General features: G+C 27.4%; 1 protein-coding gene across 1 annotated transcript; it reads left to right on the forward strand.

Annotated features, from left to right (window-relative positions):
* The first annotated feature begins 3,508 nt into the window (after positions 1-3,508).
* Positions 3,509-22,013, forward strand: LOC112687150 (helicase sen1-like). Its single transcript, XM_025559723.1, has 19 exons — positions 3,509-3,767; positions 3,854-3,980; positions 4,398-4,523; positions 5,523-5,681; positions 5,859-5,940; positions 6,277-7,478; positions 7,550-7,755; positions 10,497-10,606; positions 19,196-19,369; positions 19,428-19,516; positions 19,769-19,918; positions 19,977-20,235; positions 20,307-20,434; positions 20,503-20,651; positions 20,737-20,887; positions 21,078-21,337; positions 21,395-21,535; positions 21,598-21,778; positions 21,862-22,013. The coding sequence occupies exons 2-19, from the start codon at positions 3,882-3,884 to the stop codon at positions 21,976-21,978; spliced, it is 3,783 nt and encodes a 1,260-aa protein (XP_025415508.1). The 5' UTR covers positions 3,509-3,767; positions 3,854-3,881; the 3' UTR covers positions 21,979-22,013.
* The last annotated feature ends 1,133 nt before the right edge of the window (positions 22,014-23,146 follow it).

Consider the following 23,146-nt stretch of genomic DNA (forward strand, 5'->3'; position numbering starts at 1 on the left):
AAATAACTTTATCATCTGCGTATTCGGCAACTGAAGTATCAGTTGCCTAACTGACAATATTGCAAACAACTTGGACGATTCGCTGTGCGTTGTTTACGTCACCACAGTATGTTCTTAAAAATAATATATAATTAGTTCAGTAAAATGTTTAAAAACCAAACATACAACATTCTTAACATTGTTGTAGGTACTTTGTTCACACATTAAGTCAGTTGGCCAACAACTCCCTTTTACAGTTCATAAAAAAAAAATGATTCCAAATTATCTCGTATTAAACAACTTCTTAAACGTGTTTTTATAATTTTAAGTTTAGAAAACAATCGTTCACACGTTACTTGAGTAAGTGGAATTGTTAAAAAAAACTTGTAAACTTCAAATAATCCATCATATTCTAAAGCAGGGGTGGCAAACCTATGGCACGCTGACCAAATTTTAATGGTCGTACAAAAAATTTAAATTATTAAAAATTGTACACAAAAAAAATATATATATATATATATATATACTATTTTTATAAAATGTTGGTTGTAAGAAATTTAAATATACAAATTATATAAGTTTTAAAAATGACAATATTCCTTATGCTTTCATATTTTTCGTCAACTTTAGTTTTTGAAAGCTTATTCGCTATAACAAATTTAATTTAATTTAATTGAAAAGGAAAAAAAATGTTTACCAATGAAACAGTTGATAGTTGTGTTTCACTAAGAATGACTAAAATTTAATAAAAATAATATAATAAATCTGTAATTTTTATTCTTGGAAAATATAATATTCTTTAGGCACGTGAACGATTTTCAAAACCTAAAGAGGAAAATTTTGGCACTTGAACCAAAAAAGGTTTATCTTCCCTGCTTTAGAGAATACATATTGAACTCATAAATAACATTTGTTATGTATAATAAACATGAATTTCTTTTTTTTTCTTATACACATTATATTACCTGAGGATATTCAAAATTATCGTTATAATTATTAGGTAATCCAAGTAATTTATAAATAACTTTATTATAAGCAAATACAGTCAGAGTATACCATGTACCTGCATGGCGCTTTATTATAATTCACTAGAATTTTAAATAAAAATTATTCGTTTTTGGTGAATATAACGTATGCATAATATACATCATTTATACATATTATCATTGATTATAAATACTATTATATTTATAATCAATTATATTATGTATAAGTATAAAATAGTTAAATATGATCAAAGCTAGTAGTTATACGAGTAGTATACTAAAAATTGCATTATCAGTAAATAACGAACGAAATTTATTATTTGTCCTTTATGTTATTTTCTCTTTCAATTATTCAATTAAAATTGTTAAAAACAATAAAATTACTGAATTTAACTGAAACTACAGGTACCTATTTGGTAAGGGGCTCAGGTCATATAATTTTTAAGAGGGCCTACCAGAATTTTCCCGATATCCCGGTGGGCCAGTACGCGCCTGGGCCAGGGTATGGTTACTGCAATTTACCACTGGTATACTGGGCGATGGGGACACTACTTTCTCTACGCCAATGACGGGGTCCGCAAGTTTATCACACTCGTTACCAATTTAGGGTACATACGCACTATGCGGCTGCCCGTAATGTGGTAAGCCGTTCAGTTGACGGCAAGTGATAAACTATAAGCAAATTCTGTACACCCGAAAAATTGTATTTGCACTACGTTACGGCTGCCCGCTAACCGTTCCGGTCGCTTGGATCATTGCCGCTGCTTCGACGGCTGACCGCTAGTAATGTTAAAAAGTAGCAGTCACTGCTACTTTTCACAGTGATCCAATGAGTAGCAATAGCAGTGACTGCTACTCATACATAATATATAGTGATTTTATCAAACTGTGATGATATCACAAATCTGTTAAGTTGTCTAACTGTGAAAAATATTTGACACTGATTTATGAAATAGTGAAATGCGACCATTGCTAGTTGCTACTTGCTACTATTGTACTATACACTTGTATGCATTATATAGTCACAGTGTAGATAAATTGATGTTAAGACTGTAGATACTAAAAATAATGGGAGATGGAAGTAGTTTACTACATAGTAGTTTCCACCCCCCCCCTTCCCACAGATTTTTTTTAATGATATTTGATTTTTATTTATTAATATTTACATATTATAGTAAAATTTTTGATTTTACTATGATTAAGTATATATTAAAAATTGAGTAACAAAATAATTTTCATTAAAATTTAACGGGACATAATAATAATACCATTTTAAATGTAATATTATTACATATGACCTCGTCTTAAGATATACTAAGAACACTTAAAAACTTACTTTTAAACATCCCCCCCTCCCCCCAGAAAAAAATTATATTTACAACACAGGCCATAGATACGTACACAATAGAAAGTAGCAGTTTGAGTAGCAATCACTGTTCACTGTGATTTTTTTTATCATAGTAGCAATTTTACAGTGTGATGAATATTTTTCACAGTTTAACATCACTATTGACCGGTGCGGTTAGTTTGTGGTGAACTAATCTATGGGTGAACCGTTATTGGCGTACCTGGTGATTTTTAAATTTCAAATTTTGAACTACCATGGAATTTGATACTGAAAAATTTACTGTCGAAATCCAGAACCGGCAATCTCTTTGGAACACAAAGTGCTCAGATTATTTCTATAGAAATAAAAAGCAAAGATAATGGGAATAAGTGGTCAATATTTAATAATAATATTTATAGGTATGCAGAATTACCAACAGGGTGGATAGGCCCATAGAGAAAAAGAGATTTTCCCTGTGGGTCCTCGCCCTATATTATGTGTTGGTGGCCCCCTCGATACCATTAATTTTTTTATGGAAATTTTTTTTTTTATATAGTTAAATTATTTAAATTAAATTAGGTTGAGTAAACATAATACATTTTTTAAAAGCAATTTTTTTTCATTTTGGTGGCCCCATTAAAATATTTCCCTGTAACAAAAAAACTACCTATCCACCTCTGATTATCAATATCATAATAACATAATAATATAATATTGTAATAACAATTATTTTCTTCATATTTTTTAAGATTTTCAAAAAACATGTCAAAATGCCTGGTTTCATTTCAGGTTTGTAGGAAAGGATGTACCCAGTATTTTTTTATTCTTTTTCTTTTTTATGTAGCGATCATAGATGTAAAAGAACAGTAATAACTTCTTCAACTTCCATTGTTAAAATGATTCATTTATAAAATTAATATGCTCGTGCACACACTCGCAGATTCAACCGTCAACTGCGATTCAGGTAAACGGCTACCTGCTGAACCAACCGCAAACTGCGATCAACCGGATGGCTGGCCTAAGGCACCCCATGCACGCTAAATTGTTGTATATTATAAATCGTTGTATTAAATAACAATCAATAATTGTTACGTTATTACATCTTTTATAGTAAAACAAACGGCTTCGCGGAGCACATTTTGGAAACCGCTGAATATTCAGTTGATAAGATTTTATCACCGAATCGCCCGCCATTCCGGCATATTTGCTTGGTTTATTATCACGAATTCAAACACTAATTTCGAATGAAAAAACACAGATATTGTATGGATATCTGTGATTAAAAACAACACTCAATATCCAATGATTGCTGTGTAATATTATGATACTACATTGTTATTTGTCAAATTTTAATTTATTAACACTTCACTGTCTGTGAACGAATTAGCCAATTTGTTATTAGTATTTATTAAAGTAATAAGTGTTATATTTATACCTAGTTATGATGTATTTTGATATTTGACGTGTGTGCAAGTGTAAGTAGTAATTATATGTATTTAGTATGTTTTAACACATATATTTATTATTATCAAATTTATATATATTTATTTTTATTTTTTAGACTATATGGTTGCTGTATAAAATCAGTAATGGAAACCGTTAAAGATAGTATATCTGGTTGTGTGCTTAAATGCCTTCGAAATGTTAAAGATGTTTCTCACAGTTTACATCCACTTAAATATGGAGTGGTAAGGAAATTTATAATATAACATAATTGTGTTAAGTAATTATATTCATGATATTGAATTCAAATTATCATGTATGCAAATAATTATCGTAATTTAAATAAAAAATCTGAAAGTTTATAAAAATAAATACTTGAAAATCATTGAAAATATTTGTAAAATTTTTGTTTTTAAATTGATCTACTAATTTTGATTTTGATTCAAATTATTGAATTTTTAACTTTATTGACTTTATTTTAATAAATTTAATAAAGATGTATTTACAGTTAATATGAATTATTATCTTGATTGTATTACTTTTTATTTTTTATTTTGTCTTTGTCATAATAATTACAGTAACAACTATATTACTTATTAAAAGTTATAGATTATAATGTAAAAACATTTTTAATTTGTACCTATTATTTATTTTGTTTGTAGAATACTATTGGAAGAGGATTAAATAATGATATTGTACTTAAAAATTTAAATGTATCAAGAACGCACTGTCATTTACGTGTAGAAAAAAAAGGATCTATAGATATTGCATATGTCAAAGATTTGGGAGTAAGCTTTACAGTTTTATTTTAAAATATTTGTTTAAGAAATTATATTTATTTAATAAAAAATGCTATTAGTAAATACAATTTTATTAAATAATGCAAAGCAGACTGCTCACCATGTGTGTTGCCAATTGGTCTGAGTTAACTATTTAATACAATGTATTTAGTTATTAATTTTATAATGTATATTAAATCATGAAAAATAGAAAATAAATCATTATATAAATAAGAACATATAAATGTTAAGCATAAATAATATATAACACTATATGTAATTTAACATGTTTATATACATGACATATTTTTACTACTATAAATTGGAATTAAGATTATAGATGATATTGGTTTATTCTTAATATGTCCTTTAATACCATTTGATACATTTCTATCAAATTATACTTAGGAATCCCATGAATTTTAAAAAAATTTAATAGAAGAGGTCATGCTGTTTCTCTAGCATCAAAAACTATAAGCCTTGTAATTCCAGTTATTAATTTAGTATCATTGTCTCAGGTCTGGTATATATGAAGTATAGATCTCTCGTTTTTCAGTTTTAATGTCCTCTGTTCTCTTTAGAAAATATTTAAAAAAATATAAAAAAAAAAAAATTAAATACTTTCTTTTTAATTTTAAACCTACCAGTGATATTTTATTATTATTGTTACTACATTAACCTTTTGGAATCCAAAAAAGAAAAAGAAATTCATAGTATTTATCTATTTATTTCCACATTACCTAGAATTTAAAATTTATAGTTTATCATTTAGAAATAACTTAGAAGATTAACAATATTTAAAAAAAATATAATTTAGTTTGTGTACTATAAATTTATTATGTTTTTTGTATTAGTTACTAAATATATCTTATGATAGAAGAGTTTTTAAAATATAAGTTTCAGAATTATTTTTATCTAATAGAATTTATTTATTTATTAATTTATTTTACATTTTTTTTTTTTAATTGTTTTTACTAATTATACTAACAATAAGTATTTTATTTGTAGACATCAAATGGAACTATTGTTGGCAATATAAATTTAAAGGAATTTGATGAACATGAACTAAATGATTTAGATATCATAATTTTGGCTAGTGGTGATGAAGGAGTGGTACTTCAATATATCAATAAAATTGATTATTCTGCTAATTTTACAAATTTGTGTGTAAGATACATTTATTATCTTTATAAGTAAAAAAATGCCATGTTTATTATCTTTGTAAATGATATGTACATGCAAATTATAAATATATATAGTTTTAAAGCAATATTTAATAATAATTTTTGAAAATAAAATTGTTATAAATTATTTGTATAATATTAATATATATTTTATATTTAGAATAATGAAATTAGTCACAAGAGGAAAGTATTTAGTGTGGACAATTTTGATGAACCAACAGCTGTAAAAATTCCTAAACTAGGTAAATTTACTTCCATTAATAAAAAATCGAGAAAATCTTGTTATAAGGTTAATAAAGATCTAGATCAAATATTTATTGTACCTTTTGTTTTTAATGTGCATGATGCATATGAGAAATACTTAAATACTATATATTAAATAATAAAAAAAGTCGAACTATTTAATATGTTCATTCCAAATTTCGTTGTTGAATCATAGTTTTTATAATTCAGCCTTCATTTTCTTAAAATTGTTGCCATGTTATTTAGTTATAGTTTAATTAAAAATGTAATTATAAAATGTTTTTATTAGTTTATATTATAATTATAATCATTACAAATTTATCAAAATATTTCAGCGCTAGATATACCAAGTGTATTTAAAGAGCCATTTTCAAATGAAAATAAAGACGTATCAACAAAAATGACAATATCACCTAATATTGCTACTAATATTCAACAAATAAATTCTAAACAATCAATGTCAACTAGTTCTGTTTTAGAGTCTGTAAAAGATTCATGTAATCAGATATTAACTTCAGATAAATCTTTAATTGTTTCATCAAATAATACAGAACCGTCTTGTTCTTATTATAAAAATAATTTACAAACTTCATTGAAAATAAAAACAGAACAAATAAATATAAATAATGTATTAAGCCAAGGAACATATCGAAATGAAGAAGATAGTGTAATTGTCATTTATTCATCTGATGAAGAAAACGGTTTAGAATTTGTACTACCTAATATTAAAATTGAATTAGAAAAAATGCATGTTGATTCAAAACCAGCTACTGAATTATATCCATCTACCACCAAAGATGAAAGCAAGTTAAATGTTCTTGAATCGCCCATTCATTTCCAAAGAAATGAAACAGTAAGTGAAGATGATGATGATGATGATATCATTTTTATCCCTCCGATATCAAATTCTAATAATAATAATACTTTGATAAACTCAAATGATAGTGATGATGATTATAATAGTAAATGTCCTGAAGTATTTGAACCGCTTCCATCAAGAGCTATTATAAAAAGAGGGAAAACTAAAGTATTGGTTGAAAATGAAAATGTAATAAAAACTAGAGCTAGATCAGAAAAAATTATAAATAACAAAAAAAAAGCTGAAAAAATGACTACAGATCAAAATAAACAAATTATTCAAGAAAGAAGATTGAAACTACAAAAATTAGCTAGAGATAAATTATCAATTTTATCACCTGAGAAAAAAGTATCAAACACTATGTTGTTGACTGGTGTTGATTATATTAATAAATGCTCAACAACTGAAAAGTTAAAGAAAAAAACTAGAATATCTAGATTGCAGAATAGTAGTTATGATTGTATACCAAGTACATCAAAATTACAATTAGCTACAGAAATTGATAAAAATATTACATTAAGTAATGCAAATCAAGTTAAATTTAATAACCAAGAAAAAACATCCAAAATAAACTTTATAAATAATATAAGTTCTTTGTCATCAAAAATTGAGCTTCTTAATTTTGCTTATTTTGACACACTTAGCATAATATGTAAATGGAATGCTGTATGGTTACGCGTAAGTTTAAATTGTTTAATACAATTAAAATTTTTACTGTTCCAAATAATCAAAGTTTATGTAATTTGCAGGAAGAAAAGTTTGTTGATAAACCTCCACCATTGGTAAAAACTATAATTAAAATGAAAGGAGAATTTGTAAATCCATCAGATTATTCTTCTTCAATGAAACCATTGTTGTTGTATGAAATTTGGTCAAAAATAAGCGAATCATACAATATGATATTAAATAAAAATCCAAATTTGGAGAAATATATTTTTGAAAAATCCTTAAAAAAGTATGAACATTATTTTTTATAATATATGTGATTCAATAAAAACTTGATGTAATAATACTTCAATGTGCTAAACGTCGAATCTTTCCAATTTCTTTTATTCTTCTTCACCTTCCCCTTTCTCCTAATTATTTGGGATTGGCCATCCTTGTCATAAACCTTCATTCAACGTACATTGTTCCTTCTCACCTCATCACATGCCTAAACCATCTCAGCCTATTTTCTCTCATCATGTCACTATCAACGCTACACCAACACTACTTCTCACATATTCATTCCTTATTCTATCTTCCCTCCGTTCCGGTGAAAAAATATAGTTGGGGTACGCAAAAAAAAAAAAATAAATTAGTAGAGGAGCTCCGTCCCCCTATTTCGCTTTGCTTACCGCACTCTTCACTGTTATACATATATTTGGATTTGGGTGCATTTTTTCGAAAATCAAGTTTTAGAATGACAATATTTAGAAAATCTGTATTTTAGAATATGACACTTTTAGAAAATCTGTGTTTTAGAAAAATGTTAAATAGTGTTTTAGAATATAAAATATTTTTGATCGGGAAGGAGAAATATCAAAATACAGAGTTTTTAATTAAAATACTGTTTTATTTTGTAATAGAATTTAAGATACTGAATGGAGAAATTATGATACATTTCTAAATCTGTAATTAGTTTATGTTTGATCGGGAAGACGGGAAATATCAAACATACATAATATTTATAATTATAATACTTTGTTGCTCAATAATCATTGTCAAGATTTTATTTTATAGATATTATCAATTATTATCGTAGAATTACAATAGAGTTCTAAATTGATATAATATGGAATTATTTTATAACTGATCGAAAATACGAAAATTATCAAAAAGTAGTTCACTTTAGTCTAGTGCCGTACATCATACCCAATACTTATGTAGTGTAACATAAAATTATTATAAATTGTTTACCAAAATACAATTTTTAATATTACATTGACATTGATGAAATCGACTCATCAAAAACATGATACCTATGTTAGATGTAAATGGGTTTTTATACGTTTTAAATAAAATTTATAATCGTAAAATTGATGGAAAAATAGTTTATTATTGGAGATGCCCGTAAAATTGTAAGTTTAGCATTTTTGTCCCCGAAGAAAGTCAAGGAAGCGTGGGGTATTTTGAAATCTGAATTTGATGACGATGAAATTGATCTAGTACATATTTCGAAGAAAACTACGGGGTTGAAAAATTAGAATGAGGTTTAGAAAAAAAGAAGCAACGCGTTACGAACCATGTTTTCCAATTGATATGTGGTCAGCACATAGTTGAACTGTCTACAAAATGCCAAGAACATCCAATTCAGCTAAAGGTTGGCACAACAAAATCCATCGTTTATTATCAACTCATCCTGTTATACATTCATTTATCTCCAAAATTCAAAAAGAACAACATGAAATTGAAGCAACAATCGAATCGTTGATTTCAAATAAAGTATTTAAAAGAAGAAAGTACAATGAAACACGGAATAATGACTTATTGCAAATATTTAAATGAATAGTTGATGATTCTAATTATAATTTAGATGAATTTATGAGAGCTATTGCTAATAATCTTAATATTAACAATTATTATATTTATTTTTTAATATAAAAGAATTATTAGAAAACATTTTATATGCGAGTAAACAGCATAAAAAATAAAAATATTTCTAAAAGTTGAAATTCTAAAAGTTTTATTTTTTAAAACACAGTATTTCTAAAATATTATATTCTAAAATATGACTTTCTAAAACCTACCTCAATACCATACATTTGTATACTCTATCCAATCTTCTTTCTTCCTGCTTTTCTGCCATAACTTAAATTGTTTTTTCTTATTTGCTACTACTCTTTGAATCTCTTCATTCTACCATCATATTTTCTTGTTTTCTAGCATACTACTTGGTTTCATCAACAACCTTTTGCTATATTCTTAATACAAGTTGCCATTCTTTTCCAAACCTCATTTATATTTCCCTCAACATTTCCTACAGCTTTTTCTTTTACTTTATAAAGTCCTTTTCTTTGTTTCCTATTAATTTGCATTACCAAATTTTTAATTTCTTTTAGGTTTTCCTCTTTTTACTTATTATATTTTTCTTCTTTCCACTGCACAATGTCTCCATAATCATCAACCTATGTTGTGTTCAATTTCTTTTATTTATTTATATTTATTTTTAATAATTCTAATAATATCCTTTACCAGTTGCAGGGATTTTCATGTATCGTTAGGGGTTGTTTATGAATAAAACAAAGAATTCTAGCATTCATAATTTTGCAACTTTAATTTCAATTGTTTTTGTTTTTTGTTATTGTTTTTATTAATTATTTTGCTTGCGGCCACCATTTTTATTTTCATTTTATCAATATTTATTTTATTTATTATTAATTTTATAATTGCTTTTACCATATAGTCTTCATTTTAATATAATAAATTTTCAATTCAATACTCTATATTTATTAATTTTTGTTATTAGTGAATAATTGTTTAAATTAATAGGTATTTAAGGTATTTAGTATTTTATTGGAAGAAGCAAAAATTAAATACATTTTAATATTATTTATCTTATAACTGAAATATGTTTTTAGTTTTTTAAAATTATAAAATATAATTCAATATCTATATATATAGATAATTTTGTAAATAATGTATTTCTTGTATACATTTTTAAATAAATGTGTTATGTTTAAAATATTTTATAAATACATATTTGTATGTTTTTAGAGATACACCACTTCATACATTTGATATTCAATCTGTCAATAAAGAATTTTCCAAATCAGTAAAAGTTTTACAATCTATAAGTGGGCCATTATGGTGTTTGAAATGTATAGGTAAGTACATTTTTTAGTTTATAAAATTATTGAAAAAAAAAAAATTATATTTTAACAAAATAAAATTAAAATAACTAAGGTATATTAACTTATGAGTAACGTTTACTTATAACTGTATAAGTAGCAGTGGTGTAGCCAGGATTTTGCAAGGGGAGGGAGGTTAAGTATATTTCTAATCGTTTTAGCGCTGCAAGGGATAGCACCTTGTAACTTGTGTCCAATAGTTAAAGATGGTCATTAACTAGTTAAAAAGTTAATTTTTTTAAACTTTTTAACATAACTAGATTAACTGGCAGTTGAAATAACTTAGCTTTTTATAGTTGATTTAAAAAGGATCTATCAAGTTAAAATTTTTTTAAATTTTTCATTTATACGTAAATATTTATACAAAAATTAAATAATCATTTAAAGTAAAATGGTGGTATACACTGTAAATTAGATATCATATAAGACTTTGTAGGTTGGGGGCCCATCTTTGGGTATTGGGTTCTGGATACAGAATGTTATGTATAAAGAATTTTAACTATAAAGATAAATAAATATAGTAATGAGTGGTCCCTTGACATACATTGTACAATGTCATAGTATTTTTCAAACACTTCAGTACCACTGCTGTATATTATGACAAAAAATTCAATAGAATTATTTATTATAATTTAGGGAATAAATCTTTTTGAAGAACGAAGTCACTTTTTATGTGATCTACTTACTAATTAAAAAAATAGAACTTTTTAAACTGAGTTAAGTTAATATTTTTTTCTTATTAACTTATAACTTATTGAGTTAAATTTATAAATTGTGAACTGTTAATTTTTAACTTATTGATCTTATGTTCTCGTAACTTAACTTAACTCGAGATAATTATTTTCATTAACTTACCCACCTTTGCAATAGTGAGATACCTCGGTAATTTTCAACTTAAGATTTGTTTCCCTTTTTGAAGATTGGACAGATGATCACTGTGTTCGAGTCTTTAGGTATTTGCTCGTTAACCCATATGCTTCCAATTAATTTTTGTATCTGTGTTGCTAAGTATGATCCTGCCAATTTAAGAAGTTCCGAATTCATATTGTTTTCCCCTAGTGATTTGTTGTTTTTCAAGGAGTTGATAATTATTTTATTTCGTCAAGACTTGGCTCAAATATCTCTGGTTGCACTGTGTCGTATATTATTTGTTCATGCATATCATTCCAGTTCACACTCTTGTGTCGTCCAGTAATTTTTTAAAGTGTTTTTTAAAACTATCAGTTATGGCTTGTGCTTCATTGATTAGGTTTCCATTATCATCAAACATGGTGCAGTTTTGCACTTAATATCCTTCTTTGACCGATTTACATTGCTTAAAGAACAGTCTGAGATTCATTTTGTAGTTTTCAATATCCTCAATCGCTTTGTTTTCTGCTAATCTCTTTTGGCGACTCATTACACTGTTGGCTAGGTTTTTCGATTTTTTAAATGCTTGTATATTTTCCTCCGTTTCATTATGTAACATTTATAATCTACATATATTTCGAGTTTTTTTGCGTCCTGGCTTTTATCAAACCAATGTTTTTTGAGTTTTGGGCCTTCTTCTTGAAGGATACTTGCTGCTTCTGTAACTGTTCCTTTTATTTTTTCCCAAGTCGATCCAACTTCAACTTTTGGTGATTTACTTAACTCACTATAGATTTTGTCCTGATACCTATTTAATTATTTTAGGCCAGTAGCTTTAATCCAGTTGAACATTTTTAACTCCTTTTCTGTTGTTTTTTTTTCCCAAATAACTGATAGTTTTTCGGAAAAACCTATAACTAAAAAGTAGTGGTCCGTGTCTCCATCCGCTTCCTTATAGCTACTTAGGTTAATGATACAAGATTTATGCCGCTTTTCTATTATTATGTAATTGATTTGGCTCTTATTTATTGTGTTTGGAAATACCCATGTTTGTTTGTGGATATTCTTTTTAGGAAAAAAAGTACTACTTACCACAAGGTGTTTAGATACTGCAAAATTTATCACTCGTATGCCATTGTCATTGGACGCTATATGTAGGCTTTCTTTTCTAATACTCGGTATATAGTTGGACTCACGCCCCATCTGTGCATTAAGATCTCCCCCTATGATCTTCACTGTGTTGCCAGGTAACGATTTATATGCGTTCTCTAGGCTTTTGTGGAATTCGCTTTTTGCATCATTATTTTTGTCTTCCGTAAGCGCATAGCAATTTAGTAATGCGATATCACAAATTTTTCCTTTTATTTGAATTGTGCATAATTTCTCGTTGATTGCTGTACATTTTTTCGCATTAGGTAGTATTGAATCGTTGATTAGAAAACTGACATAATTTTCATGTCTGTTATTTTCTGTTCCGCTGTAGAAGATCGTATAATTTCCGGACTTAATATTGCCGTTACATGGCCATCTCACTTCTTGTAATGCTACTATTGATAGCCTAAACTTGTTCACTTCATCAATTAGTATTCTTAAAGCACCTGGCTTAAATAAAGTTCTGATATTCCATGTTCCGATCCTTAATTTCTTGTTTTCCTTTTTCCGTTTTGATTTTCATTGAGATTGTCTCAAGGCTTGGTTTTTTGATTTACCACAATATGTTTTTTACGAGGTAGGGTTGTTAGTTCTACGCTCAACCCCCAACTGAATCCTGAATCCTCAATCAATTAAGACCAGGGGATGACTATTGCAGTTTCTGTTCCTGGTTATGGTAACAGAAACTGGGCGATGGGGATGTTACTTTCCCAACGCCAAACTACTAAATAATAAAAAATAAAAATGATTAAATTGTTAATACTTGTAAATCTATATATATATAAATTAATTGCTGTTCGTTAAAAAAAATTCAATTAAATTAAAAGTAAAATTAAAAATCAATTAAAAGTAAATTAAAACTATTGACATATAAAATGGATTTGATTGCTAAGTATTGTGAGTTTGGTGAGACACGCTACTGGATGTATTTTGTAGAGTGGCAGAAACGTGGATTGCCACATGCAAATATTTTGATTAGGTTGGTTGTAAAAATTAGACTAAATGAAGTTGATGAAGTCATATCAGCTGAAATCCTTAATTAACAAGTAGATCCTGGCTTGCATGAGATAGTTATCAAAAACATGATACATGGTCCATGCGAAATACAAAATCAAAATGCACCGTGTATGATAGATGGTAAATATTCAAAGCGCTATACACGGACATTAATACCGGAAACAATTACTAGAAATTATGGTTATCTACTCTATCATCGATGATTACTAGCAGACAATGAAAGATCAAAAATTTTCAAAATAAATTAACAAGATATTGAAATAGATAATCGCTGTATTTTTCCATATTCACCGATTTTATCAAAAACTTTCAAAGCACACATCAATTTTGAATCTTGCCATTCAGTAAAATCTATCAAGTACATATGTACATATATAACCAAAAGAAGTGATATGGCTGTGATTGGATTTGGTGCAAAGAATTCAAATGATGAAATAACCTAATACCAAATGGGCCGCTATGTTACCAGTAATGAAGCATTTTGGCGAATTTTTTCTTTTCCAATTCATGAAAGATACCCCACAGTTGTTCACTTAGCCATGCACTTGGAAAACGAGTAGAGAGTGTATTTCACAGCTCAGAATTCAGTACAGAGAGCTCACCAACCACCATCAACTACCTTTACCATTTTTTTCGAGACGTGCCAAAATGATAATTTCTCACAAACACTGCTATATTCTAAAATGCCAAAATATTATACTTGTAATCAAACAACAAATAAATGTATGCGAAGGAAACAAGGAAAACCAGTTCCAGGTTATCCAGGTATATATTCAACCGATGCAATAGGTCGAATTCATTCCGTTCATCCAAGCAATGATGAATGTTTTTATTTACAGCTGCTATTAGTCAATATGCATGGCTCAACATCATTCCAACATTTACGAACAATTGATGGTGAATTGTGTGGATCTTACAGAGAAGCCAGTTATCGTTTGCAACTATTAGAAAATGATGTACATTGGGATCAAACTCTCAATGGTGCTGTAATTTCATCACAAGCTCATCAAATATAAAAATTGTTTTCCATTATTATATATACATGCTTCCCATCAAAACCAATTTATTTGTGGATAAAATACAAAGATAATATGCGTGACGATATTTTATTTAATGTACGCAATAGATCAGGGAACTGAATTTACAAATAAGTGAAGTAATTTACAATCAAGCATTGATTTCCATTGAGGATATGTGGTTGAAAATGTCAAACAAGTTATTATGTCAATCGGGGATGACCGTCATTTGGCAATGGCAAAGGTTTTGCAGTGATGTAAACTAATAGTGTGGGATGAATGCACGATGGCGCATAAAACATTTTTAGAGGCTTTTGATAGAACGTTAAAAGATTTACGGAACAACCAATTTAGTGGCGCAATGATTTTATTATCAGGAGATTTTCACCAAACATTGCCAGTGGTTCCACGTTAAACGTAAGCTGATGAACTGAATGCATGTTTAATATCCTCCAATTTGTGGAAACATATCATGTTGCAAAATGATCAATCTGGAAACATATTCTCTAAACAACTCGTTGATATTGGTAATGGTTAATTTCCTATAGATGTGCTGACTGGCTACATCACCTTTCCTGAGAGTTTTTTCCAGTTAACGCAATCAAAAGCTAAACTCATTCAAAAAGTGTTTCCAAACGTTGCTCAAAATTACTTATTCCATGATTTGTTGAGCAAACGAGCTATACTAGCTGCCAAAAACACTGATGTAAATTAATTAAATTTCAAAATTCAAGACGTTTTGATACCCCGCATTCTAATGATTCCGACTGACGTACCATTCGAGTTTAAACAACTACAGTTTCCAATACGTCTTGCTTTCGCCATGACTATAAACAAATCCCAGGAACAGTCATTAAGTGTTTGCAGTATTAATCTATAAAATCCATGTTTCTCTCATGGTCAATTGTATGTTGCCTGTTCCCGTATTGAAAACCCATCTGCTCTGTTTGTTTACGCGCCAGGGAATCAAACAAAAAATATCGTGTACCATAAAGTACTACAATAAAGTTGAAACTTAATTTAGAATAAGTAAAAATAAAATAAAATATAATAAGTAGGTATCATAATAAGAAATCTGTAATTGTAATTTTTATTGTGATTTTTTAGTGACTATTAAAAGAATTTTAAGTGTTTTATAGTGATGGGTCGAACTGTTCAAAATTCGAACTCGACATGAAAAAAAATCGAACCAAACTATCAAGCATTTTTTACTGTTCGAAAATCGAACTTGAAAATATTTGTCGAACTAGACTTACTGGTCACGATAGTTCGAAAACCAAATATTTGTACAATTTTTCAAAAATTATTTTTGAAAAATAAAAATTGATAATGATTATTTAGAAATAATTAGACTATTGGCGATAGAAAGTGATAATCTGTAAAGGGTACGTTATGCATTATTTATAATAATAATGCTATTATAATAATAATGTTATTTTTCCAGTCGCATGTTAAACATCCACCCAGTACCGTATTTAGACATTTTGCGACCTGGCGCAAAAAAAAAAAATTGGCACCCCTCTAAGGGGCCTACCCACGGAAAATATATGAGGAGATAGATCCTCATGAACTTTTAGATATTCTAAAATCAATGCTATATTTATGTAGTAGGCACACCACCGTATGCCACACGCGATAACATAATACGCCTTATTATTATAAATAACCTATGTTTATTGATATTATCACAACAAATTTGGGAACTAATATTAGGTAGGTATATTAATAATATTCCGGATCACTGATAGCTATATTGCTATAAATACATTGATATTAATTTATAATACTGTTATTAAAAACAAAAAAAAGTAATAATTCCAAAATAATTTTAAAAGTTCAATAATTCACAAGTGAGCACATTTCCTACCACTAAATTTTGGCGCCCGAGGCAGTTTTAGCCAGTGCTTATTACCAGATATCAACACCTACTAAAACAATTTAAAATAAATTACAAAATTCTAACACATGAATGATAATATACCTTTACGTTTCAGTCCGGTACTGGGCCGTGCCGGAAAGGTGTGAATCAGGCTTTATTACAGAGGTCAAAATCTATTTTAGGTAAATCTAGTGCTCAAATTGGGAAAAATTAAGTAGAGGAGCTCAGTCCAACGATTTGAAAACTGCGTTCCACGTGCGCAATTATTTGACACAGACCCATGGGGGGTTCCCCCCTCTTCCCCCTCCACCAACCTTAAATATATTTTGATAGCAATAACAACATCCTATATGTTGCAATAGAAAATAAAAATAAAATAATAACTAACATAGGTAATTGTAGGCGATCAGGCAGTCTCATGAATCGATTGATATAATCATTTATTTGGTTTTTGTTTTTATCTATTTTTACTCTTTAGTGCGGGTAACGGCCTTAGAAGATTAGTCTAAGGTCGTGGTGAAGGCATTTATTTTTTTCCGAAATGACAATATCGTTGATCGCCAATATTAATAAAAAATCGTACAGTGTATAAAGTATAATACACCAAATTCACAGACATCACTGTTTATATTTTTCCAGCAATGACAACGTTGTCCCTTATCATAATCACCATATAATCTTTAATTATAAAATTAGTTTTGATATTATAAATCGTAAAATTAATTTTCCAATTGACGTAAATTGAAATTCACATAAATATTATTTTGGACATCAATTAGGATGAACGTGGCGTCCCCCCGTTCCGGTGAAAAAATATAGTTGGGGTAAGCAAAAAAAAAAAAAAATAGTAGAGGAGCTCCGTCCCCCTGCGTACCCCCCGATTCGAGCATTAGGTAAATCCATGGTAATATTCCGATACTGCGACTATGCTGTTAATAAAAACATGTTTACAACTTACGTCTTACATTATAAATTCTACTAATCATTATGTATTTGTGAATTATAGTTATTATCAGTGGCGTAACTGAGAAGAAACCTAGGGGGGGCAATATTATATATTTATTATTACCAAAACCCTGTCATCCCTCCCCTCACCAGTTAAAACATATATTTATTGTATGTATTTTATACACTATATCTAATTTTTTTTTGATTTTACATGAGTCTTTTAACTCATTTTATGGTTTAGATAAACATAAATTAGATAGGTAGCATGCACTAGGTACCAATATTGTTAAATAATATCCATAAGAGTTTATTAATAAAAGGTGCTATTTGTACTGTTGGATTATCTGGGGGGGGGGGGGAATTATACCTTTATCTCTCAAAAAATTGTCAGAGGGGGCACTTGCCCCCCTTGCTCCCCACAATTACGCAACTGGTTATTATTACTATATTTTTTATATATTATTAAAATATACTGATTGTATTGTCATGTTACACTTAATACTCAATACTCAATGAATATTTTTTAAGCTACAAGACAACACAAGAGAGCACAATATTGGTTTTGAAAAATAATAATTATAATAAGAAATCATCTAAAATTTAAATGTATTGTTAATAATATAATTACTTAGACTTAAAAGTTAAAATGTAGAATAGGTAATACGAAAACTTAAAATACAATAGTAATTAATAATTATTGTTGATTTAATTTGTAGGTAGGTACAATGTACATGATATGTATTGAGTTTGAGTTCGACTTAAAATCATAATAGGTTCAGTTCGGTTTAGTAGAAAATATGAAGGTTCGGTTCAGTTTGAGTTCGAAAAAATAATTTAAAGTTTGGTTCAAGTTCGGTTTGATTTAAAAATCAGAATTTGACCCATCACTAGTGTTTTATAATTTTTATTTTTTGACATATTGTAATTGTTGACTGATTAACTTTTTTTTTTTTTTTATCTTACTAGCTGACCTGGTGTTCCAAATAGCAGAATTAGTATTAAAAAAAAATAAAAAATTATAGAATTGACTATTAAGTGGTACGAAGTTTGCCGGGTCAGCTGGTTAATATATAAATAAATAAACAAATTATACAGTAGTTATATATTTAGCCGTCCATCTTGAAAATGGACGGTGCATTTTTTTCACCAATGAGATAGCAATTTTAAAATGGAATCTATTCTCAACGATTGTCTTTACTATCATTGTACTTGATGTAACCGGAAAATACAGTGACATCTGAAATCTGACTTGAAACATTCCTAGAACAGAACTACAACACATAACATCATATTTTCAGTATCAAATTTAATATTATTTTACTTTTAATTTATATATTATTTCACTTTTAATTTATACTTACGGTCGATTTATTTGATAATTTATATGGTAGAATAACATTTGTCAGATCAGCTAGTAAATAAATAAATAAAAATTTAGCTTCAGATATTATTATAGTACTTTACAAATATAATAATAATCCCGGCTAAGCCATTATTTATTTATTTATTAAATGGCTAAATTGTATAACTGTCAATTAAAAGCCAAACTTTTTATATTAATAATTTACATTGAAATTTAAATATTTGCTTTGCAAAACATGTCTAAAGCTTAGAGTTATGTTTCATATGTAAAAATTATTTTAAATCAAAATATTTTAGTATAATTTAATATTTATAATATTTAAAATAATATAATTCCTTTAGAAACAAATAAAAAGAATCAAGAGACATTAACAAGACCAAGATTTTCACTTAAAGGTTATTTGTGTATTGTTATAATACAATCAAAATGCTTTGAAACAGATGCTGTTAGAGTGAAAAGACCTACCAAGTCAAGAAATATATTTTTTGCTTATGTAAATGTAGCAAAAAAAATAGGTAAATGTATTATATCTTTAAATATTTTTCTAAGTATTCTATAATTTTAATGTCCTAGGTTACCATTTAAGCACCCAGTTGTATATTGAACTTATTGTAACTAGAAAGACTGAAAATATTCCAAATGGAACAACTATTCATTTAATGGTAAATAAAATATAAAAAATAACTTTTTATTTTATCTTCTTTAACCTAAATTCTTTTGTAATTGTATGACATTTAAATAAATATATTCAATAGTGGCTTAAAAATATTCATAGATGTTCATTATATAATAAACTATTATGGCACATCAATATAACAATAAAAATAATCATTGTTGTATTAATTTAATGTATTCATATTATATTAAGTATAGATTTGTTTATATACACATTAACTGTATCATTTATTTTATAGGATATTTTTTATTTACACTCAGAATTACGATTATTTCAAGCTATAAATAATGTGACATCATCTTCATTGAGCAAAGCACTTATTACTCCACAAATTCATAACAACACTCTTGATTATTCAAAATCTGTTTTAAAAAGTTTTAATATAAATGTAAATAATTTAGGATTACATATAATTAGAGTATTTTAAATTTTTTTTATATATTTAGAGTTTAACATTAAACAATAGTCAAAAGGAAGCAGTAAAAATGGCTATTACAATTTGCTCAGCAAAAGAACCTAATGTAGGTTTGATTATTGGACCTCCAGGCACTGGCAAAACAAATGTAATCTGTAATATTATATTAACTTTTATGTCCAAACATGCAAAAACCAATAATAGACCTAAGCTTCTTATATGTGCTCCTTCTAATGAAGCTGTTGATGCTATCGTAAAACGAATCATAGAAATTAAAAAAGACATAAAAAGTAAGTTTTTTATTTTTACTTTTTTTTTTATAGATTATTTATATGGTAAAAATGTGGCTTGTTTGATTTAGATGAATTACAATTTAATATTGTTAGAGTAGGCAGTGGACAAAAATATGACCCACATTCTCCTATTGCTGATGTAATGCTGGACAATTTAGTAAAATATAGAATGAACAATCCTTTAAATGAACCTGATGTGAGTTAAAAAAAATGTGATGTTTATGGTATTTTTTTAATTATTTAATAGGTATTATTTTAAATTAGCAACCAGGCCAATCAAATACTTTGTCAATATTTACCAATAAGAGAGATCTTGAAGAATACATACTTAAAAATACTGATGTTGTTTTAACTACTCTAAACTCTTGTTTTTCGAAAACCATGGAAAATTCCTTTATGCCTTCAGCTATTAAGTATACAAAATGTTATAAATATAATAATTTTTAGTATTCTTGTTTGGATAAGTGAATATTATAAACTATTTGACTTTTATTATAGAACAATGAGTAGTTGTCATTTTACTGCTTGCATAGTTGATGAAGCTGGGCAAAGTATTGAACCTCTTAATTGTGTTCCAATATTACTTGGTATTGATAAATTAATTTTAGTTGGAGATGATAAACAGCTACAACCATTAATAAAGAGTAAAGTAAGTTGCATATCTAAAAATATATTTTAGTAAACAAAAATAAATATTTTTTTGCTTTAAATTTTTTAATAAGTTTGAAAAAATAATAAATTATTTTTTTTTATAAATCTTATTAAATCTTGAACCATTATTAATATCCTTATTATTTTAATTTAGTCTTAATTATAAATATGTCTTTATTTTGTTTTAGGTGGCTAAAGATAATGGGCTAGGTATTTCCTTGTTTAAACGGCTTAAAACATGGTTTGAACATAAGCGCTATACACAAAAAAGTTTGCCAATTAAAATTTTGGATGTACAATATCGAATGCATCATGAAATTTGTCAATTTCCATCAGTTTATTTTTATAAAAGTCTTATTAAAACTGCTCCATCTGTCAAGAAGAGAAAAAATCTACCATTTCAGCCATATTTAATATTAGAACATGAAAGTCAACAAGATTGTTCAGGGTATTTATTCTGTTTATTTATTTTTTTAATAAATTGTAATACATTCAACTATTTTAGTGAAATAAACTTAGGGGAAGCTAATATGATTGTGAGTTTAGTAGAGATTTTACTGAATTCGGAATGTAAATCATTAGACATTGCTGTATTAACACCTTACCATAAACAGAGAGAAAAAATTAATGTATTGTTAGGGAATAAGTAAGAGATTTTATTTTAAAATTATCTTCTATTTTTAATTATTAACACTTATGTTTCAAAAGGAAAATGTCATTGAACGTTAACACAATAGATTCATTTCAAGGTGGTGAATGTGATGTTCTATTGATATCAGTAGTTCGTACTAACGGAGTTGGATTTTTAGATGATATTTGTCGTTTGAATGTCGCTTTAACGCGTGCCAAACAATCTTTAATTATATGTGGTAATTTTAAGTCTTTAAAAGTGAGTAAGAAATGTTCTAACAAAATTGTCAATATTATGTTTGTATTTATACATGATTATAATTTTCATGTATATGTATTCAGGGTGAACGGGTATGGTGCGACTTATTAGAAGATGCAAAAAAACGTAAATTAATTAAAAAAGTGTCAAAAAATGTATTTTCTAATTCTAAAGCTTTGTTGACTATGATAAAATACTAATTTGTATTTGTTATTAAAAATAATTATTAACATTATGTAGTAAATTATAAATGTTTGTATTTTTAGTTTTAAAATATTATTTTTAATTTAAAGTTATATTTACTTAACTTATATATCACATTTTCCTGGTAAGACAGTTTTATTTTTATTAATTTATAGTTTATATTACATAATTAATACATATTTATATAACTCTCTCTTCTTTTTGGTTTCAGCCTTTAAGACCCTACCGCTAAATAAAAATCTTGCCATCTGTCCCTGTCATCTGCAGCTTCTCTCCATCTTATTCCTGGGCCTATCGTCTTTATGTCTTTTTTCATCCAGTTTTCCCACCTCAACCTGGATCTTCTTAAAGGTATTTTCCCTATAGGCTCTTACTTTATGACTTGCCTTATTATAAATCCTTGCTTACGTCAGGCATGGCAATCCCTCATGAGTCTTCTTTTTGTGTTTTCCTTAACTATATCAGTTCTCTAAAACAGCATTTGGAGTTCACAATTATGCAATTTTCTCCATTCGTTTGTTTCATTATCAAAGACTTTCCTCTCAAATACTCCTAGTGTTTGTTTTTTTTTGTTATATTTACATAACATACAAATTATTTGCACTTGGTGAACACCTTAATTCTGTAAAAATAATTTTAAAAATATATTCTGATGATTATATCAGTTTTTTTAAATTTTTAATTCTATACATTTATAAACTTTTTTTAAATGTACGCTGATTGTTAAATTGTTTATAACTTAACTATAACTGTAAGTTATAAATTAATATAATTGTGTTATTTAGTACAAGACATATGATATGCATATACATATACATATACATATGGCAACGGTTCTCAACCTTTTTATATTCTTGTACCATCTTCACAATTTGAAAATTTTTACGTACCACCTTACTTAATAACTCTTTTTTCTTATTAAAATGTATAAACTATTGCATATGTATAGAATTTTATTTTATTACACTACATATTTATGAGAATATAAGTATTTAATGCACAAAAAAAATAATGAAGTTAAATAAAATATATACAATTATTATTATTATGATTTACTTCAATGAGACGTTTGGTATTGTTTTGAACGTATGACATCAATTTCGGGCTCCATATTGATAACTTTCAGTCTTAAATCATTTTCTAAGTTCAATATATTTCGATACT

This window comes from Sipha flava, unplaced genomic scaffold (genome assembly GCF_003268045.1).
Source record: "Sipha flava isolate LNK unplaced genomic scaffold, YSA_version1 109_pilon_pilon, whole genome shotgun sequence".
Lineage (NCBI taxonomy): Eukaryota > Metazoa > Arthropoda > Insecta > Hemiptera > Aphididae > Sipha > Sipha flava.

Excerpts from the sequence above, each read along its gene's own strand:
- LOC112687150 (XM_025559723.1), top strand. The coding sequence starts at position 3,882 with ATGGAAACCGTTAAAGATAGTATATCTGGTTGTGTGCTTAAATGCCTT. Across the intron at positions 4,524-5,522 it reads CATATGTCAAAGATTTGGGA|ACATCAAATGGAACTATTGT; the intron begins GTAAGCTTTACA and ends TTTTATTTGTAG. Across the intron at positions 5,941-6,276 it reads TGTAAAAATTCCTAAACTAG|CGCTAGATATACCAAGTGTA; the intron begins GTAAATTTACTT and ends AAAATATTTCAG.